Source organism: Leopardus geoffroyi, chromosome B4 (assembly GCF_018350155.1).
Source record: "Leopardus geoffroyi isolate Oge1 chromosome B4, O.geoffroyi_Oge1_pat1.0, whole genome shotgun sequence".
NCBI lineage: Eukaryota > Metazoa > Chordata > Mammalia > Carnivora > Felidae > Leopardus > Leopardus geoffroyi.
This window is the reverse complement of record NC_059341.1, coordinates 16,486,198-16,504,156: the sequence shown is the minus strand read 5'-3', so window position 1 is coordinate 16,504,156 and position 17,959 is coordinate 16,486,198. Positions and strand designations below refer to the sequence as shown.

The 17,959-nt window shown below is 41.9% G+C and overlaps 1 protein-coding gene across 1 annotated transcript in view; it reads right to left on the bottom strand.

The window, feature by feature from the left end:
- Positions 1-14,748, bottom strand: part of MRC1 (mannose receptor C-type 1) — a 105,561-nt gene extending 90,813 nt beyond the window's left edge. The window contains exons 1-2 of the mRNA XM_045462925.1: positions 14,423-14,748; positions 386-787 (exon numbers count right to left, since the gene is read on the bottom strand). Coding sequence (XP_045318881.1) covers positions 386-787; positions 14,423-14,483 — 463 coding nt within the window. The 5' untranslated portion in view covers positions 14,484-14,748. The remainder of the gene's footprint in view (positions 1-385; positions 788-14,422) is intronic.
- Positions 14,749-17,959: the final 3,211 nt, after the last annotated feature.

Sequence of the window (17,959 nt, the reverse complement as noted above, 5' to 3'; positions counted from 1 at the left end):
TTCTGCTTTATCTTTGTTTTGTTGTTTCTGTGCACAGCCACCAGAGGAATGAAATTTGGCCCAGATCAAAGAAAACGAAATACTCTGATTTTATTTAACCTTCAAGAGCTTAAGGAACCAACCTCACATAAAAGCCTTTTCTTAAAAAAAAAAAACAAAAACAAAAAAAACAGTCTTTCCATTAATTAAAAATTGCTAAAGCATCATTCAGGACTTTTTACCATGTATTCACTGTCATGTTTTCATAGAAGATAGTTCAAAATGCAAACATCATCAGTTGCTAATTCTACTAAATAAGAATATGCCTATTTTCTCCAGTTAGGTTCCAACTAAGAAGATGAGAAAAATGTGACAGAAGGAAGGCAAGACGGTCCATGCTTCCTACCTTCATAACCCCTGGCGCATAAATCATCTGTGGTTCCATAGATTTTCCACCTGCTCCATAAGCCGGAGCCCTTGTAAAGCATAACATTCTTTTCTTGTTTGTTGCCATAGTTAAAAAATAAATCTTCTCCCTTGATCCCCAAAAGCGTGTCATTTTTGCACTCCCATTTCTGAAATTCGCTCTTTGGATCACAGGCATACAGAGTGACAGCAACCCAATCCGTCTTTGATGGTACCCCCAGACATAATTTAAACGCCACACTCATAATCCGCGAGTCAGACACCCATCGGAACTTCTGTGCTTCGTTGTCTTGATTACAAACGGCTGTTTGGACCGCGCTGGGACTTAATGCTTCCACGCAGCGCTTGTGATCTTCATTATATATTAAAAATTGCCTCGTGTCTGTTTAAAAAAAAAGAAAGAAAGAAAGAAAAGATGTTAAAGGGGATACATGTGACAAAGAATAGTTTAGGTCAAAATTCCTAATGTCTTCTCCGTAAAACTGATCCTGGGAGAAGGGGTGATATGAATTCTGCCTGAGACAGCTCAGCTCCCTTGAAGGGGGTAGGGGGTCCATGAAGCTAGAGAGAGAGACAGGGGGGAAGGGCCAGTCGCATGGCCCCCAGCAATCAGCTGGAAATCCTCAAGACCTGCGAGTTCACTCCTATAGCGTTAGGAAAAGGCCTGCCTTAAATGCACACAAAGGGTAGTGGAGTAAACATAAAAATTAGATAACCGAGAAAGAAATAATATCCATCTGAGAAAAGAAAAGTTAGATATGAATATAATAAGCTATAAAATTAGGTGCATGTGTTCCCCAGAATAGAATTTTGAAGACTGATTCACCTCTACTCTCTTTGAGATAGAGGAAACTCTATTTGAATTCTAACATTAGGGAGGTTTTCGAAAATAACTGATTTTATTTTAGGAAGTGTTTGCTTTTATATCCAGCAAATTTTTGAACGAAGTGCTTTCTGGATAGCCCTACTAGAGAAGACTTTTGTTTTGTTTTGTTTTGTTTTGTTTTCCCTTACAACAATAGGTAACTTAGAGATCTAGCATCTAGAGGTAAGTTAGTATCTATTATATACTTTTAACTTTCATTTTATTGGCATGCTCAAGATAGCCTTTGCATAACAAAAAGATGCAAAAATGTACCTGTAAGTGTAACAATGTGTCAAGTTTGCAGTAAAGGTTAAATAAATGCAAGTTCTTATACCATTTGAGGGGATATTTATGAGAATAACTACATATAACGGTGTTGTTTTATTCTCGTAATTTGGGGCTGATGATTTAAATTAGTATGTGGAGATGGCTTATACTTCTAGTACAGAGCTGCTAGCTGGCAAAAGTGAACTTCCTCTTGCCAAAAAGAAGAAGAAGAAGGAGGAGGAGGAGGAGGAGGAGGAGGAGGAGGAGGAGGAGAAAGAGAAGGAGGAGAAGGAGAGAGAGAAGGAGGAGAAGGAGGAGAAAGAGAAGGAGGAGAAGGAGAAGGAGGAGGAGAAGGAGGAGGAGGAGGAGGAGAAGAAGGAGGAGGAGAAAAAAAAGGATCTGGTAAGCATATTTTTTCCCCTTACATGAAAACTAAATTCATGTAAAGGGTTTTCTTTTTTGTTTCTCTTTTTAAGAATAGACTAATGAAAAGAACTGACTTTTCATTTTATGACCTAAATATCAAACACTACTTCTGGAGTGTTACTAAATTCCTCCTACTTTAGTGGTCTTTCAAAATGAGCCAGTAGTATTGCAGATGTTTGAGGGTCTGACTAAATTAGCTCATTATTTTTAATCAAACCATCAGTGAAATACAGCAAAGGAATAAAAGTGCCACTAGCAGAGTCCTTTCACAGTTTACAAAACATTTTCACAAGCCATATTCTATTTACTGTCCTCAACACCCCTGTGGGGTTAGCACCACTTACATTCTGAGGTCAGTTCTTGGACCATCAATTTAGGGCTTACAATGGACGTTTGCCTTGAAAGATTATTTTCCCCTGCCTCGCTCCCATCTCCATTCTCGTCCCACACTTGCGAGAGACCTCCTGCCTCTAATCCGTCTGGCCTCCTAATCTGGTGCCACTTTGAACCTTAGCCGGGTTCCTCGGCTGGGTTTCTCGTTTCTGCTGGTTTGATTTCTTGGAATTGGGACTCAATAGAGTCTCAATTCAGAACACCTGCTCCTTTTGGCTTCTCCGGAGTCGACATCTGTCAACGGAACATGCGATGTCCAAGCCGCAGCTCCTCCCAAGTAGCTGAACTCCTTCCCAGACTTGATCTCATCTTATTACTGCCTATGTCCTCATGTGACAAGATGAGGAATTTTCTGCGTTGGCAATAAAATGAAAATACTCATGATATGGTGTTTTGTTCATGATAAAACACAGGAGATAGGAAAACAAAAAGTTTAGAAGTCAATTACTATGATAATTTGCCACACACAAATGTAAATCTAGGCTCTTCTAATAGAATATGATAATGAAGTCTGGGGGCGCCCGGGTGGCCCAGTCAGTTGAGCGTCCAACTTTGGCTCAGGTCATGATCTCGCGGTTGATGAGTTCGAGCCCTGCATCGGGCTCTGTGCTGATGGCTCACAGCCTGGAGCCTGTCTCAGATTCTGTGTCTCCCTCTCTCTCTGCCCCTCCCCTGCTTGCACTCTGTCTCTCTCTCTCTCTCTCTCTCTCTCTCTCTTTCTCTCTTTCTCTCAAAAATAAATAAATATTAAAAATTTTTCAATAAAAAAATTAAATGGTAATGAAGTCTAGAAATTTTGTCATATAGATCTTTGAACTCATCTCTAAGCCCTTTACCTTTAATTTGTGTTTTCTATCCCAACTGTTGTTTTCTATCTTCACATACCTTCCACTTTTCAGATAGTTTTGCTGAGTAACATCTATCTCATCAACAATAATATCTTCCATCTCATACTTCGGCATCACTGCACGGCCAGCATTTATAAACCACTCAGATTCAGTCACGCTACCAGCTCATAGCCAGCTGTTTAAGGTAAGGTGCTTGAATGTCTTTGGGCACAGTTAGTGTTCTTCCTTCAGAGGTTTTTATACTTATTTGACTTGTAATTTATGTAACTAATTTTCATCTGTGGCTCTATCTTAATTTTTCTCTGCATATGATGGCACTTAATGACCAAATATCCAGTCTTCTGTTTTTCATTAATGGCACCATCATCCATTCATATCCATAAGCCAAAAACCTAGGACTCATCATGGATTCTCCGCTTTCTAGAACAAAAGCAGAATCTATTGGCTCTACCCAAAAATACACCGTGATAGGTAATTTTATGTATCAGCTTGGCTAGGTCACAGTACCTAGAAATTTGGTCAAACCCCAGTCTGGATGTTGCTTGGAAGGTTTGTTTGTTTGATTGATAAGATTAACATTTGAATAGACTTTGGGTAAAGCAGATTACCCTCCAGATTGTGGGTGGGCCTCATCCAGTCAGCTGAAAAGCTTTAGAGATAACAGACTGAGGTCCCTGAAAAAGAAAAAATTCTCCAGACTGCCTTTGGACTTGACCTGCAATGTCAACTCTTTCTTGAGTTTCCCGTCTGCCAGGCTACCCTTGTAGATTTTGGACTTGTCAGCCTTCACAACTGCATGAGCTAATTCCTTAAATATTTCTCAAAAGATAGGTAGAAGATGATGATGATAGATAGATAGATGATAGATAGATAGACAGATAGATAGTAGATGATAGGTAGGTAGGTAGATAGATATATGATAGGTAGATAGATAGAGAGAGAGAGAGAGAGAGAGGAGATACACACACATCCTATTGGTTCTGTTTCTCCAGAGAACCCTGACTAATACATACACTCTAATCCATTCTTTTCTGTCTGTCTCCATGGCCACTGCCCTAGACCATGCCACCATAGTCTTGACTCTGGTCGTCTTCTCTTTGAAATGCAATTATCAAAGAAGATAACACCTGCACCCAGAACCATGATAAAAGCAGAACTCTGTGTTGACCAGTTGGTGAGAAGAATAACATATGACTGTGAAATCATGAAGTGATAATTTTAAGTTTCCTTATATTGCCTAGCAATATAAGGAGTTTCCTGGGTGAGATGGGCCTAATTTGCCACCTGACTCCGAATTTCAAATCCTACCTAATGTAATGGGTTGTTCCCACTTAACGGTATAATACAGTCAGATTTCTGTCTGTCTTTGTAGTCTCTCTAGCAGATTGCCCGTGATGTGCATTGCATTCCAGTTGAATGCTCATTCAATAATCAGATTGTTTTCTTTTTCTTCTACCTTTGTGGGGAGGTTTTCTAGGTTGAGAGGAGATTTTGTTTTTAATGGTATTTTCCCAACAGTGTCAACCCTTCGAGAGTGCACGGCTGCCCAAAGGAGAAAAATATCCAGCTTCCACATCGTAGCTCACTAGGAGAGGCATGATCCAGCCGGCCGTCCCTGCTCTCACCCACCACCTTCCAGCCACAGGCCTTTCTGTTCCTCAAACACTTCGCTTCCACTTTGGAAACTTCGTATTTTGAGTTCCCTATTCTTGGGATGCTCGTGAAGGTCCCAGGTCAAGTGTCAACTCCTTAGTGAGTAGACTATCCTAATTGTGCTCTTTTATTTTCTATATAATATTCATAACCATCTTAAAATATGTTCTTTTTAAAAAATCCCTTCAGTTATCAGGGTGCCTTGGTGGCTCAGTCGGTTAAGCATCTAGCTCTTGTTTTGGGCTCAAGTCATGATCTCACAGTTCACGAGTTCAAGCCCCACATCAGCAGGCTCTGTGCTGAAGACTGCTTGGGCTTCTCTCTCTCCCCACCCCCCCTGCCCTGCCCACACGTGCTCTCTTTCTCAAAATAAATAAATAAACTTTAAAAAATCCATTTAATTATATTTTGTCTGTGTCCTTCTACTGAAATGCAAATTCTACAAGTAGAAAGAGCTAGCCTTTCTGGCTCAGTACTCTATCCTCTCTTTTTGGAGCATACTAGCCTCTCAACAAATATTAGTTGAATGCATGAAAGAATATTAATTAAGTCTGAAGCATTTTGACTAGTAACCCAGATACATTATTTTATTTAGTAATTGACTGAGGATGATGAGTATATTTAATGTTACTTTTCCCCCTGAACATTTATTTTTACTGAGGAGCAATTTATAAACTTTTATAAAAGGTGTATTTGGAGGGGTGTCTGGGTAGCTCAGTTGGTTAAGTGTCTGACTTTGGCTCAGGTCATGATTTCACAGTTCGTGGGTTTTTGAGCCCCGCGTCAGGCTCTGTGCTGACAGCTCAGAGCCTGGAGCCTGCTTCGGATTCTGTGTCTCCCTCTCTGTCTGCCCCTCCCCTGCTCTCTCTCTCTCTCTCTCTCTCAAAAATAAATAAGCATTAAAAAAATATTTTTAAGGAGTACTTGCAAATGAAAAGCTATTTCGATTCAAACGTATCTATTCTGATTTCCTTTATTTATCTTTGACAGTAAGGAGCAGTGTAAGTTTGATATTGTCATTGTTAAACAATATAAGGAAATGTAAAATTATCACTTTATGATTTCACAGTCATACATTATTCCTCTCCCCAACTATCAACACGGAGTTCTGCTTTTATCATGGTTCTATGCGCAATGTCTCTGATTTAAAAGGTCACGTTTCTTCTGCTGAAAGTGATTCAAGGCCTTGACCAAAAGGCATTTTGTGCCATTCTTGCCACTATCAACCCCACCAATGTTTTATATGTACAAACATTCTTTTTTTTTTTTTTTTTTTTTTTTTTGTCTAGAGTAATCCTGATATCGTAAGCACTGCAAAGCTAACACATGAAGACACCTGAATCAATGGATTCATTTCTTTGCCATCTCAATTATGGGATCGAATGAGTATTTTTCTTTCTTTTTGCTTTTTATTTTTTTTAATGTTTATTCATTTTTGAGACAGAGAGAGAAAGAGAGAGAGAGAGAAAAGAGAGAAACGAGCCGGGAAGGGGAAGACAGAGAGACGTGGAATCCGAGGCAGGCTCCAGGCTCTGAGCTGTCAGCCCAGAGCCTGACGCAGGGCTCAAATCCACGGACTGCCAGATCATGACCTGAGCCGAAGTTGGATGCTCAACCGACTGAGCCACCCAGGCGCCCCTCTTTTTGCTTTTTAAATACTTACACATCAGAAATTTCTTTGCAGAATTGAAGAGACCCTCCTTGCATCTTAACTCGATCTGCCTAATTTCATATTAATTCTTCAACACATATGTGCCAGGCACTGTGCTGGTGACATTGTAAAGGACAAACCAGAGACAAGTTCCCTGCCACTAAACTCACACCGCCTGATGTTAATTCAAAGGCAGAAACCTCAAAGGTCAAAATACACTTAGGAAAGAAGCAGTAAGTTTCAATTCAATATCTCAAGTCAACATAACCGAAGAGGAGATATCCAGTAACACGAGTGTGAGTATTCTTTCAAGCATATTTTAACAGTTTTAAAATTTTCCATAACATTGAGCAAATAAATTAGATTTCTGAATTTACAAGCAAAGAAAGTTAGGTTATTAAATGGGACTATCTAGAGATATGACTATTATATGCTATGTTTCCTTAGACATTTGCAGACTTTCCCCAGTATCAAGAAATAAGACGCTGACATGCAAACATGAAAAGCAATCTTTCGCAACATAGAGAAGCTGGCAAAGAAGAAATAAGTGGAATCCACTTATTTCTTCTTGCCTTTTGCCATTTCGGTGCATGGCAGCCCCACTCCCCAATGCCAGCACAACATCTGTGAGCCTGGGGGACGTTTTCTGGTCATCAGAGCCCCCGCCCCACTGTGCCTACACACTTCAAAGACAAAGGTCGGAGAACTAAGGCCCCCCAGGAGGAGCCCTTCACCAGTGACTGAGAGCAATCGATGAAATAAACGCCCCAAATCCCTGGCATGGTGGGCGGGATGATGCTAAGGCACATACTCTACACTGTCCCCCAGAGCGCCCCAGCAGGGCTGAACCCCAGTTGTCCACAGTGGTCACTGGCACCTTCCCTTCTGGTCTCAGCTCCCCCCTCCTCTGCTGGTGTTTCCTGGGACTGTCTCCCAAGTAAACTAGTTCACTCAAATCACCGTCAGAGACAGCGTCTTGAGCAACCCAAAGAAATCTGTCCATAAGCCTCAGTAAATGAACGTAAAACCTACATATGCGTCCTCCCAGAACTGAAGTTAGGCGAAAAGCAAATACTTATCATGCACGTAGTATATGCAAAAAAACAATATGCCAAGTGCTGGGGGCAGGGAGAAGACTAAGGATTACAGTGTTAGGTTTAGGAAGATTGAACAAAAGAATAAAGGAGTGATGCCTGGGTGGCTCTGTCAGTCAGAAGTCTGACTCTTGATACCGGCTCAGGTCATGGTACCCCCGTGTTGGGCTCTGTGCTGACAGCACAGAGCCTACTTGGGATTTTCTCTCTCCCTCTCTCTCCGCCCCTCCCCCTCTCATATGCATGCATGTGTGCACTCTCTCTCGCTAAATAAATGAATAAACATTAAAAATTTGTTTAATTTTTTTTAATGTTTATTTTTGAGAGGGAGACAGAGACAGAGACAGAGCACAAGTCAGGGAGAGGCAGAGAGAGAGGGAACACAGAATCTGAAGCAGGCTCCAGGCTCCGAGCTGTCAGCACAGAGCCCGACGCGGGGCTCGAACTCATGAACCACGAGATCATGACCTGAGCCAAAGTCAGACGCTCAACCGACTGAGCCACCCAGGCGCCCCCCAAATTTGTTTTAAATAAATAAATAATAAATAAAAAAAGATAGAGGAAAAATTGAGAATTATTTTATTTTTCATTTTGCTCCTTCATTTATTCACTGAATAGTCAGAGAACCCAATAATTTAAGTCACTGCGTTCGGCTATTTGGGGAGGTACAGCTCTGAATCCAATATGGGTTATGACCTCGAGGAGAAAGGAGAGGTCAGGAGCTAGACATTCCTCCAACTTCCTGTCTCCTTTCCTAAAGATATGAATATCTCTACCCTTCCTGGGCTAGTTCATTCTTGTCTCAGCAGCTCTCCCTCGGTCTGCTGATCTCTCTACCCGTATCCTGGATTCTATCCCCTTCTGTCTCTCCACACGTTCTCCTTTCCTTTCTCTCCTGGATCTTCAACCCCAGAATGCCAGCCTCTCCCCCAACTCTCAGACAGACAAACAAAACCTGTAGGTAAGGTGTTGACACTAGGCCACTCTATCTTCTTCCCCTCGCAGCCATGCTAATTAATCCTTAGGTATCGCGGCGCTCTGATCATGACACGATCAGAGCTCTGATGCTCACTGGCTGTGTGACTTTGGTCAAGTTCCTAAGCCACCCTGTGCTTCCTTTTCCCCATCTGAAAAATGAGGGGAGAATAACAAGATCTGCTGGTTGTTGCGAGAATTCAGTGAGATCATCTAAATGAAGCACTGAGAACAGTTCCTGACACAGAAATTGCTAGAAACGCGGCAACTGTTCTCATTGACTTGGGGGAAATCAGTCTTGAAGACAGCGTGAAGTGGTTCAGAACAGGATGCGACTAGAGCAGATAGAGATGTTGCAGTGGCCCAGAGAAAGGGACAGAAGAACAGAAATGGTGGAGACTCCAGAGTTTCCAAACTCAAGAGACACGTGATGTGGTGGAGAAAGGTATATTCTTTGGGGTCAGTAAACTTGTTATCAAATTCTGGCTCCACCATTCCCTCGTTGTGTTGCCTCAGTTAAATTAATCATTCCAGCCTCGATTTCCTCATCTGTAAAATAGGGATAATAATGTTCCCTGAGAGAGTTGCTATGAACTTCTAAATGAGATAATTGAGGTAAGACACCCAGCATGTCCCTTTGCATATAGTAAACACTCCAGTGTTAATGCCCTCCTTCCCCTCCCCAGGTGAGAAGTCTAAACAATTGGTACAAACAGAAGGACTAAGCCCTTCTTTGACATACTGTTGTTTTGAGCACATGTACGTCTTTCCTGGTCAACACACTCCGGCTGGTAACTTCTGTCTACTTCTTAGCCTCAGAGTCAGAAGACACTGGCAGGAGTCAGCTCTGGTCCCTCCTGGCTAGCTGACTTCTGAGCCCGTTTTCTCCTGTAGTAAAAGCCGGCTACTACCCCTTACCCATCTTACCACACGGGCTGTTGTAAGGATCTGATTAAAGACCTGAAAGTGATTAATTAATGTGATAAAGGATCTGAAAGTGCTCTTAGCTTGAATGACCTTAACTTGGTTTGTAACTGGGCAAATTTGTCTTAGAATGCATTATTTTTTCCATGTCAGTTTCAATTCTTTTTGAAAGGGCACTTGCTTTCTTACCTTCTTTACTCTCGCTTTTGGTCGGTCTGATTTCCACTACACTCCTCTAGATCAAACTAACCACACAACTTTTCCATCCAACAATGCTTGATGGTGGCCAAGAGGAAAGCGGACACAACTGTTCTCATTTCCACATCAGTTTGACTCCCTCTTTGCTATGTAGAGACACATAGGAAGTAGAAACTACTTTCCTTTCGTTCAACTCCTTTTGTGGCCTCTGTGACTTCCTAGTTCTCCCTTAGCTGCTTGGGATTCAGTCTCAGAGACCAGATGTGAGTGTCAAAGGATGCCTGTGATCTCTAGTTCCTTTTTTTTTTTTTTTTTTAAATGTTTATTTATTTCTGAGAGAGTGCAGGCAGTGGAGGGGCAGAGAGAGGCAGACAGAGGATCTAAAGCAGGCTCTGAGCTGACGGGCTGACAGCAGCGAGCCCGATGTGGGGCTTGAACTCACGAACCACGAGATCACGATCTGAGCCGAAGTCAGATGCTCAACTGACTGAGCCACCCAGGTGCCCCTGTAGTTCCTTTCTGAAGACAGGCGTCTTTGTCTTTAACTGAGATTGAGCACATTTGACTCTGTGAAGTTCACATCTAGCCAATGATGACTCTTCCTACCTAGAAATTTGGTTCAACACCCTCCTCAGGCGCTGAATTGTCATGTAACAAGGCAATTGCCATCTTACCTATATCTGCAATGTCTTACACACCCAGGTCTCCATCTCTCAATTTCAGAAAAATCAGAGGAAGTTTGGAACACTAACAGGAAAAATAGACAAATATAACAAGAACTGAAAAATGAAAGATGATAAGGACTTGGTTTTGCTCAGTAACTTTAGAAAGTATGTCTTAAATCTGGCATCTAAAAGAAGTCACAAGTAAAGGAAGAAACGACGGGGCTAGAAATCAAGAAAAGTAGAAATATTATAAAGAAAATTTTATGAAAATTAAAATGACCAAGGGAACAGCAGTGGGGAATAGTTTCTTGAAGAAATCCTAGATTGGTATTAAACCAATCATTCATTCAGCAAAAAAAAAAAAAAAAAAAAAAAAAATTGCTTCTGTTTAATAGAAAGAATGTTCCATTAGGAGTCAGGAGTCTTAAGCACTAAACAGGTTGTGCCAGTAACTAGTTGTGAGACTCTGGAAAGATCACCTAACATGTCAGGACTTCAGTTTTCTTACCTATAAAACAAGGAGGTTGGACGCAGCACAAGACCACCGGAGATCAAATTCACTGTATTTTTTTACACTCATTGGCTAGTGAGATCTATTATTGGCATCTTTTCCAGCTCTGCCTCCAGGGCCATCACATCGGTAGTTTGAAATCAACCATGGCAGGAATGTTCCACCATGGCAATTAGTTAAGTGCCCCACATCAGTGCTTTTCTTCTGAGAACTAATTGTTAAGTTTACCAACACACCATTGCTTATGAGTCAGACCATCCCATTTTGAGCTAAGCCTCTCTGCTGAGGTCCAACCATCGTGTCTGAGCATCTCTCACTGTGTCTGACTGTGACGACATCCCCACTGAGATCTAAACGTTGGTGCCGAATGTGATTCCTCCTGCTGAATGGGTAGCAGGGCAAGAAGGGTAAGAACTTGCCCCCCCTCAAGCTGAGCCTCCTGACCCCTCAAGGTATGGTGTGGATGTTCATGGTGCTGATGATGTGGGATGCTCTCAGGAAGGTGGGACAAAGCGTTCTGGGTTGAAAAAAAGAATACACGACAGACAGTAGGGAGAACTTTCCATGGATTTTCTTAATGGGTAGGGAGCCAGGGAAGAGGCTGCAGGGGGTGCAGGGAATTGATACAACCTTTGGTCTATTGCTAATGCACCAGCAACTAACCTCTGTTCATGTGCTGCCTGAGCCAAAAAAAAAGGTAAAATCAGAATTATAGGTTCTCAAGTTGAAAAAAAAAATTGGGGAAGGAGCTCCCTTACCCATGTTTTTGTTTGCTTTTTATTCTCTGAGTAATCACCTTCAGCACCTCCCTGCTTCCCCTGTATTTGTGCCTCTGAAGAGGAAGACATTCATCAGAGTAAGGCATCCTGCTGTCTCAAGGAGGGGAAAATTCCTAAGCAAGTTGAGAAACATTTCTTGCCCCAAAGCACTAAGAGTCAATATAAAGAAAATCAGTAGCCAGGCTGCCCAATATGGTAGCCCGTGGCCCCAAGGGTCTATTGTACAGTTGAATGAGGCCAGTCTGAACTGATGCATGGCTGTAAGTATAAAATACTGTGTTTTGAAAAAGTAACTTTTAAAAAATGAGTGTGAAACTATTCCAATGTTTTATTGTCATTCATGTTCACTGACAATATTTTGCATATATTGGGTTAAATTAAAGATCTTCGTAAAATCAAAGTCACCTGTTTCTCTTTTACTTTTTTTTTTTTTTTTTTTTTTTTGAGTGTGGCTCCATAATGTGGCCAATGATGTTTCTGTTGGACTGCCCTGGGTTAGAAATTCAGGTCACACACAGAACCTTCGTATTGTTCGTCCAGGTTCCAACTGAAGACCTTCAGAGACAGGGAACTTACTCCTAAGCAGACTATTCTATTTGAGACAGGGCAACGCTTAAAAGCTTTTCACTGGCTTTAGTTTTAACCTTTGGGGCCCATGAAGAATATATGAACTCCCTTCCATGAGACAGATTTGCAACATGAATACTGTGATGATGTCTAAACCTCTAAACCCACCCCATGGCGTTCTTTCGCTTACGTTAAGCATCTCCTCTCCAGCCCCCCTTACACATTGAGAGATAAGCTTTGTAGCCAGCAATAAGGCCAAATATCTTCTTAAGCTCCAAGAATCTTTCTCAGCATTGGTTTCTTGGGAAACCTCTCGCTTAAATGCTTAATATACTGCTTTTATTGGATAGTTAATGATTACTGTGGGAACCAGAAGTCCCTGCTTTTAATAGCTAGCACTTGCCAAGCAATTCCTATGGGCCATCCTATGTTCTACACATTTTAGGGGTGCCTGGGTGGCTCAGTCGGTTGAGCACCCAACTTTTGATTTTGGCTCAGGTCATGATCCCAGGGTTGTGGGACTGAGCCCTGCATCAGCTCCATGCGTAGAGCTTGCTTGAGATTCTCTTTCTCTCTCTCTCTCTCTCTCTCTCTCTCTCTTCCCCCTGCTTCCCCCCACTTTCTCACTCAAAAATAAATAAACAAACAAACAAATTACATTTTGCAACTCACGGAATCCTTGCAAAAACAAGGGGAATACAGGGGCTCCCGGCTAGCTCAGTCAAAAAAGCATAGGACTCTTGATCTTGGGGTCATGGTTTTGAGCCCCACATTGGGTGTACAGATTACTTAAACAAATAAATAAATTTAAAAACAACAACAACAGGCGCTTGGGTGGCTCAGTCATTCGAGCGTCCAACTCTTGATTTCAGCCCAGGGCATGATCTCTGAGTCGTGAGACTGATCCCTACATCAGGCTCCGTGCTGAGCATGAAGACCACTTAAGATTCTCTCCCTCTGTCTTTCTGTCTCTCCCTCTCCCTTTGCCCCTTTCCCCCACTTGTGTATGCATTCTCTCTAAAATAAAAAATTAATTAATATTAAAAAAATGTTTAATGAATTCAAAAAGAAAACAAAACACAGGGCCAAATAACATCATGCTCCCCATTTTATAAACAAGGAAATGAAAACAGAGTAATTAAGTAGTTTCCCGGCAGGGGCAGGGTGCCTTGGCTTGTGTTTTTCTAATCACTGCAACTTAATGCTCGTCATGATTTCACATTTTCTGTGGTCAGCACTCTCCCCGGGCAGTCTGCTGGTGGTTGGGGTTTCTGTGTTATCTGTGTGGTCCCAGTTGCGCCCCCACAGTTACATGGAGAACACAAAGTGCCGTTGGCACAGAAGGGGCACAGACGGCGTGTGCTGATTTGGGAGAAAACGGGGGGATCAGGAACCAGAATTTCAAAGGTGAAGCCCTTTCGATCTCATTTCCAAAGGGAACTGAGAATGCAAATTCTAACTGGCACCCTCTTTCTGAAGTTTAAGCAGGTTGAGTCTAGAGAGACAGAAAAGAGAGACTTGATAATGTCTTTGAGGATTTGAAAAGCTGTGAATCTGTTCCTCCTAAGTAATCGCCAGTCTCCAGAAAAAAAAAAAAAAAGGGAGGAAGAAAACAAGTATAAATCAGTTTGAACAACTTAGAAAACTGATAAGGGTGAAATTTGTAGCTATAAAAACTATGGATGATTAAAAGGTTTGCTCACAGGCAAAAAGCAGCATGGTGAAAATCTCATGGAATCCCTCCTTGGAGGATGATCTACGATCCTGTCCTTAAACCCACCACCAGGAAAGACACCAGGACCCACCCTCCTTGTGGCCAAAAACACTCACAAGATTATTTCTTGCAGGTTAGACAGAAATACTGTGAACTGAAAGCGAGAATGCACAAAACACAGAGGAAATCCCTCGGAGAACAGACCAGGGAAGGAACAATGGGAACTGGGGGATGTCAGGAGGAGACAGGGGTTCTGCGGGACCAGGTGGCACATCTGGCCTGAGAAGCAGCCTCTGGGCTCAAGGTCCCCAGCTTCCAGGCCCGGCAGCCAGGAGGAGGCGACCAGGTTCCCCCAGAGCTGGTGGCGCAGAGGACTTTTGCTTTCCTCCTCACCGCAAGCGTTGAGAGGACCCCGCTAACCTTGACCCAAAGAGGAAGGTGCGCCTCCAGGCCCCAAGTCAGAAAGCCGTCACCTCGGTCAACTTACCCAACAGCTGCACAGCCACCGGAACGAGACAGGCGAAAACCAGGAGCAGGGACAGCCTCATGGCCCAGAGTTTATCCTTTCCTTCCACTGTTGGAGAGGAGGGGGTAAGCAGGAAGCCAGACAACGCAGGCACCCAATCACCCCTTCCCCTACTGTGTTCTTAGAGCTGCCCTGCTGAAAAGAAGTGTGGAGGAAGCTCTCACTTTTAAAGGGCTTCTGAAATTAGGGAAAACCTCCAATAAGGAGATATCCTGTCACATGAGGGTAGTTGGAAAAACAGGAATTCAACGTTACAACTTTGCTTTGTAAGCTAACTTCTGAGAAGAGCAGACACAGAGGAAGGGAAGAAAGAGACACATGGGGGAGAGGGGTGAGGAAGGGGGGGCGGTGAAAGGGTGACGGTGAGAAACGCGGAGCCAGGCTGGGCGAGCTGGGAAGGGGAGAAGTGAAACAGCTCTGTGCGTCAGGGCCGGCTCAGATGGGGCTGGTGAAGAGCCAGCCGGAGGCCATTACCTGGGCCGGAGAGCCGGGGTTCCCTCTGAGAAGCAGCTGAACCAGCGGTGCCTCAGCAGCCCTGAAGGGACAGAAATGACAGGCACTGAAAAGGACAGTTTGACGCTGGAGACATTTTCTTAAGGGCTGAAACAGATACCCCTCATTCTCTATATTCACTGCTTAGAGTCCCCTTTTTTCTTAGCTTCAAAAGACACAGTTCTCACAGAGCTTTGGTGCTTCGGCCAGAGGAAAAGCGAGAGGTTAAACCTAAGAGGGAATCTCAGCAGGGCTAGGAGGGGGAAAGTTCTAGAAGGCTTGCTCTAGAAAAACAGAGAAAACAGTGACACAAGATTTGTGATAAAGCCTTGATGCCCTGTCTCAATCATGCTGGTTCTTCAACTTTGGAAGGGACCTCTTGGCACGAGAAACTCTGCTCATTTGGTCAAAAGAACGTATATTCATTACATGATGGGTGGAATTCTTTCTTGAAGAACAAAAATGTTCATTAGACACAATATTAATCCCTAAGCATCTATCTTTGTTACTTTTCACAAGTAGAACATGAATTAAGAATATCTTGATGCAGGGGCGCCTGGGTGGCTCAGTTGGTTAAGCTTCCGACTTCAGCTCAGGTCATGATCTCGCGGTTCATGAGTTCGAGCCCCGTGTCGGGCTCTGTGCTGACAGCTCAGAGCCTGGGGCCTGTTTCAGATTCTGTGTCTCTCCCTCTCTCTCTGCCCCTCCCCTGCTCATGCTCTGTCTGTCTGTCAAAAATAAATAAATGTTAAAAAAATTAAAAATAAATAAAAAAGAATATCGATGCAGATATCAGTAATTAGAGAGCCAACCCACACCTGGAGTGTGTTAAAGATTAGCAATTCGAAAACGAAGGCTGCTGGAAACATTGCATTTTTTCTTTAATTTTAAACGAATAGTTTATCTTCAAGTGGAAAGCCCCAAGATTGATCATCTTTGTGATAAAGTTATAAACTGCTTCCTAATAAGAAATGTGATATAGTCCTGTTACTGATTATTTTAAAAACATTCTAAATTTAAGATTATTCTAACAATGCAAAAGGTGCTAAGAATGTAGGACACAGGGCAAGGTTTTTTTTCCCCCCCATTAGGCTAAGACCTGACTGACAAAAAAAGTTTGTTATGAAACAGTACAGATGAAACAAAAATGTTTCTTTCTAAAACATTGTTTCATTAACTTATCATGAAAAAAAAAAGATATTTTAAATGAGTCCTTCATGGCTTTTAAATGTAAACAATTTCTATAAATTTAAAAAATTTGGCCTAATTTGGATTTATATCAATTTGAGAAGCAAAGAAAACGTAATTGAATGCTCTCTACACTCACCCTTCAGGTTTTTTGATTTACATAAAAGTGCCACAGAGCCAACCAAGATCAGTGATAAGGCTGTGACTTTGAAACAAAAGGAAACCAACTGTCCCACAAAGAATTTACCCCAAGACCTTGACCTTATTGAAACAAAGATTTATCAGGCTAGAAGGAGTGAACAGGAAAGAAAAAGAAATCCAACTTTTGGGAGAGGGACATCACCGAGGATAGCAAAACAGGAAGCTCTAGGACTCCATCATTTCACTTCAACGTCTGTTGAACTGGCAGGAACGGTCTGCGGTAACTATTTTGGAACCCCAGACTCTAGTAGGAACCTTCCCTGGTGGCACTGGCTACCACGTTCATCCCCACTCTTTGCGGCTGGCAGCATGAGGGCGCAGACTGAGTTTCTGGTGCAACATGCTAGAGCCTGGGCCTTGTCCTCCAGAATATCCAAATTGTGGGTTCTGAAGGCTAACTGCCGCTTTTATTTGTTTTCACCACTTTTACTCAACATAGTAGTAGACATTCTAGCTGGAGCAATTAGGCGAGAAAAAAACAAGAAACAAAAACAATTAAAAGTACCAAAATGGAAAAGAAGTAATACTATCTCTCAAGAAGAGGTAAAACTATCTCTTTTCACAGATGGCATGATTTTATATGTAGAAAACCATAAAGCTTATACACACACACACACCCACGCGCACGTGCGCGCACACACACACACACACACATCCTGTTAGAGCTAATAAACAAATGCAACAAAGTTGAAAGATACAAAATCAGAACACAAAAACCAATTGCAACTCTATATACTATTAACGAAAACTTTGAAAAAAAATTCAGATAACATTTCCATTTCCAGTAGCCTCAAAAAGAATAAAATACTTAGGAATCAACTTAATTAAGGAGACAAAAGACTTGTACAATGAAAGCCACATAATATTGCTAAAAGAAATTAAAGAAGAGCTAAATAAATGGGAACCTATCCCATGTTCACAGAATGGAAGACTTAATATCATTAAGATGACAATACTATGCAAAGAGTTCTATAGATTCAATGCAATTTCTATAAAAATCCCAATGACATTTTTGTATAAATTAAAAAAAAAAGAAACTTCATAAAATCACGTGCAATCCAAAGAGATCCTATGTAGGCAAAACAATCTTGAAAAAGAATAAAGTTGGAGAACTCAATTCATACTTCCTGATTTCAGAATTTACCATAAAGCTGTAGTAATCAAAATAATGTGGTGCTGGCAGAGGGGAGACATAAGGACCAAAAGAATGGAATACAAAGCCCAGAAATAAACTCTTACACATGTGATCAATGACTTTTTACAAGGGTGCCAAGACTATTCAATGGACAAAGAACAGTCTTTTCAAGAAATGGTGCTGGGAAAACTGGGTATCCGCATTACAAAAGAATGAAATTGGACTTTTACCTTAAACCATATACAAAAAGTAACTCAAAATGAATCAAAAACCTAAACTTAAGAGCTAAAACTATAAAACTTTTAGAAGAAAACATCAGGAAACATCTTCACGCCATTGGATTTGGCAATGGTTTGTGGGGGGTAGGGTGGGGTGGATAAGACACTAAAAGCACAGACAATGAAAGACAATATACACAAATTGGGCTTCCCCCAAATTTAAAAATTTTGTACATCAAAGGACACAGTCAAAAGAGTGAAAAG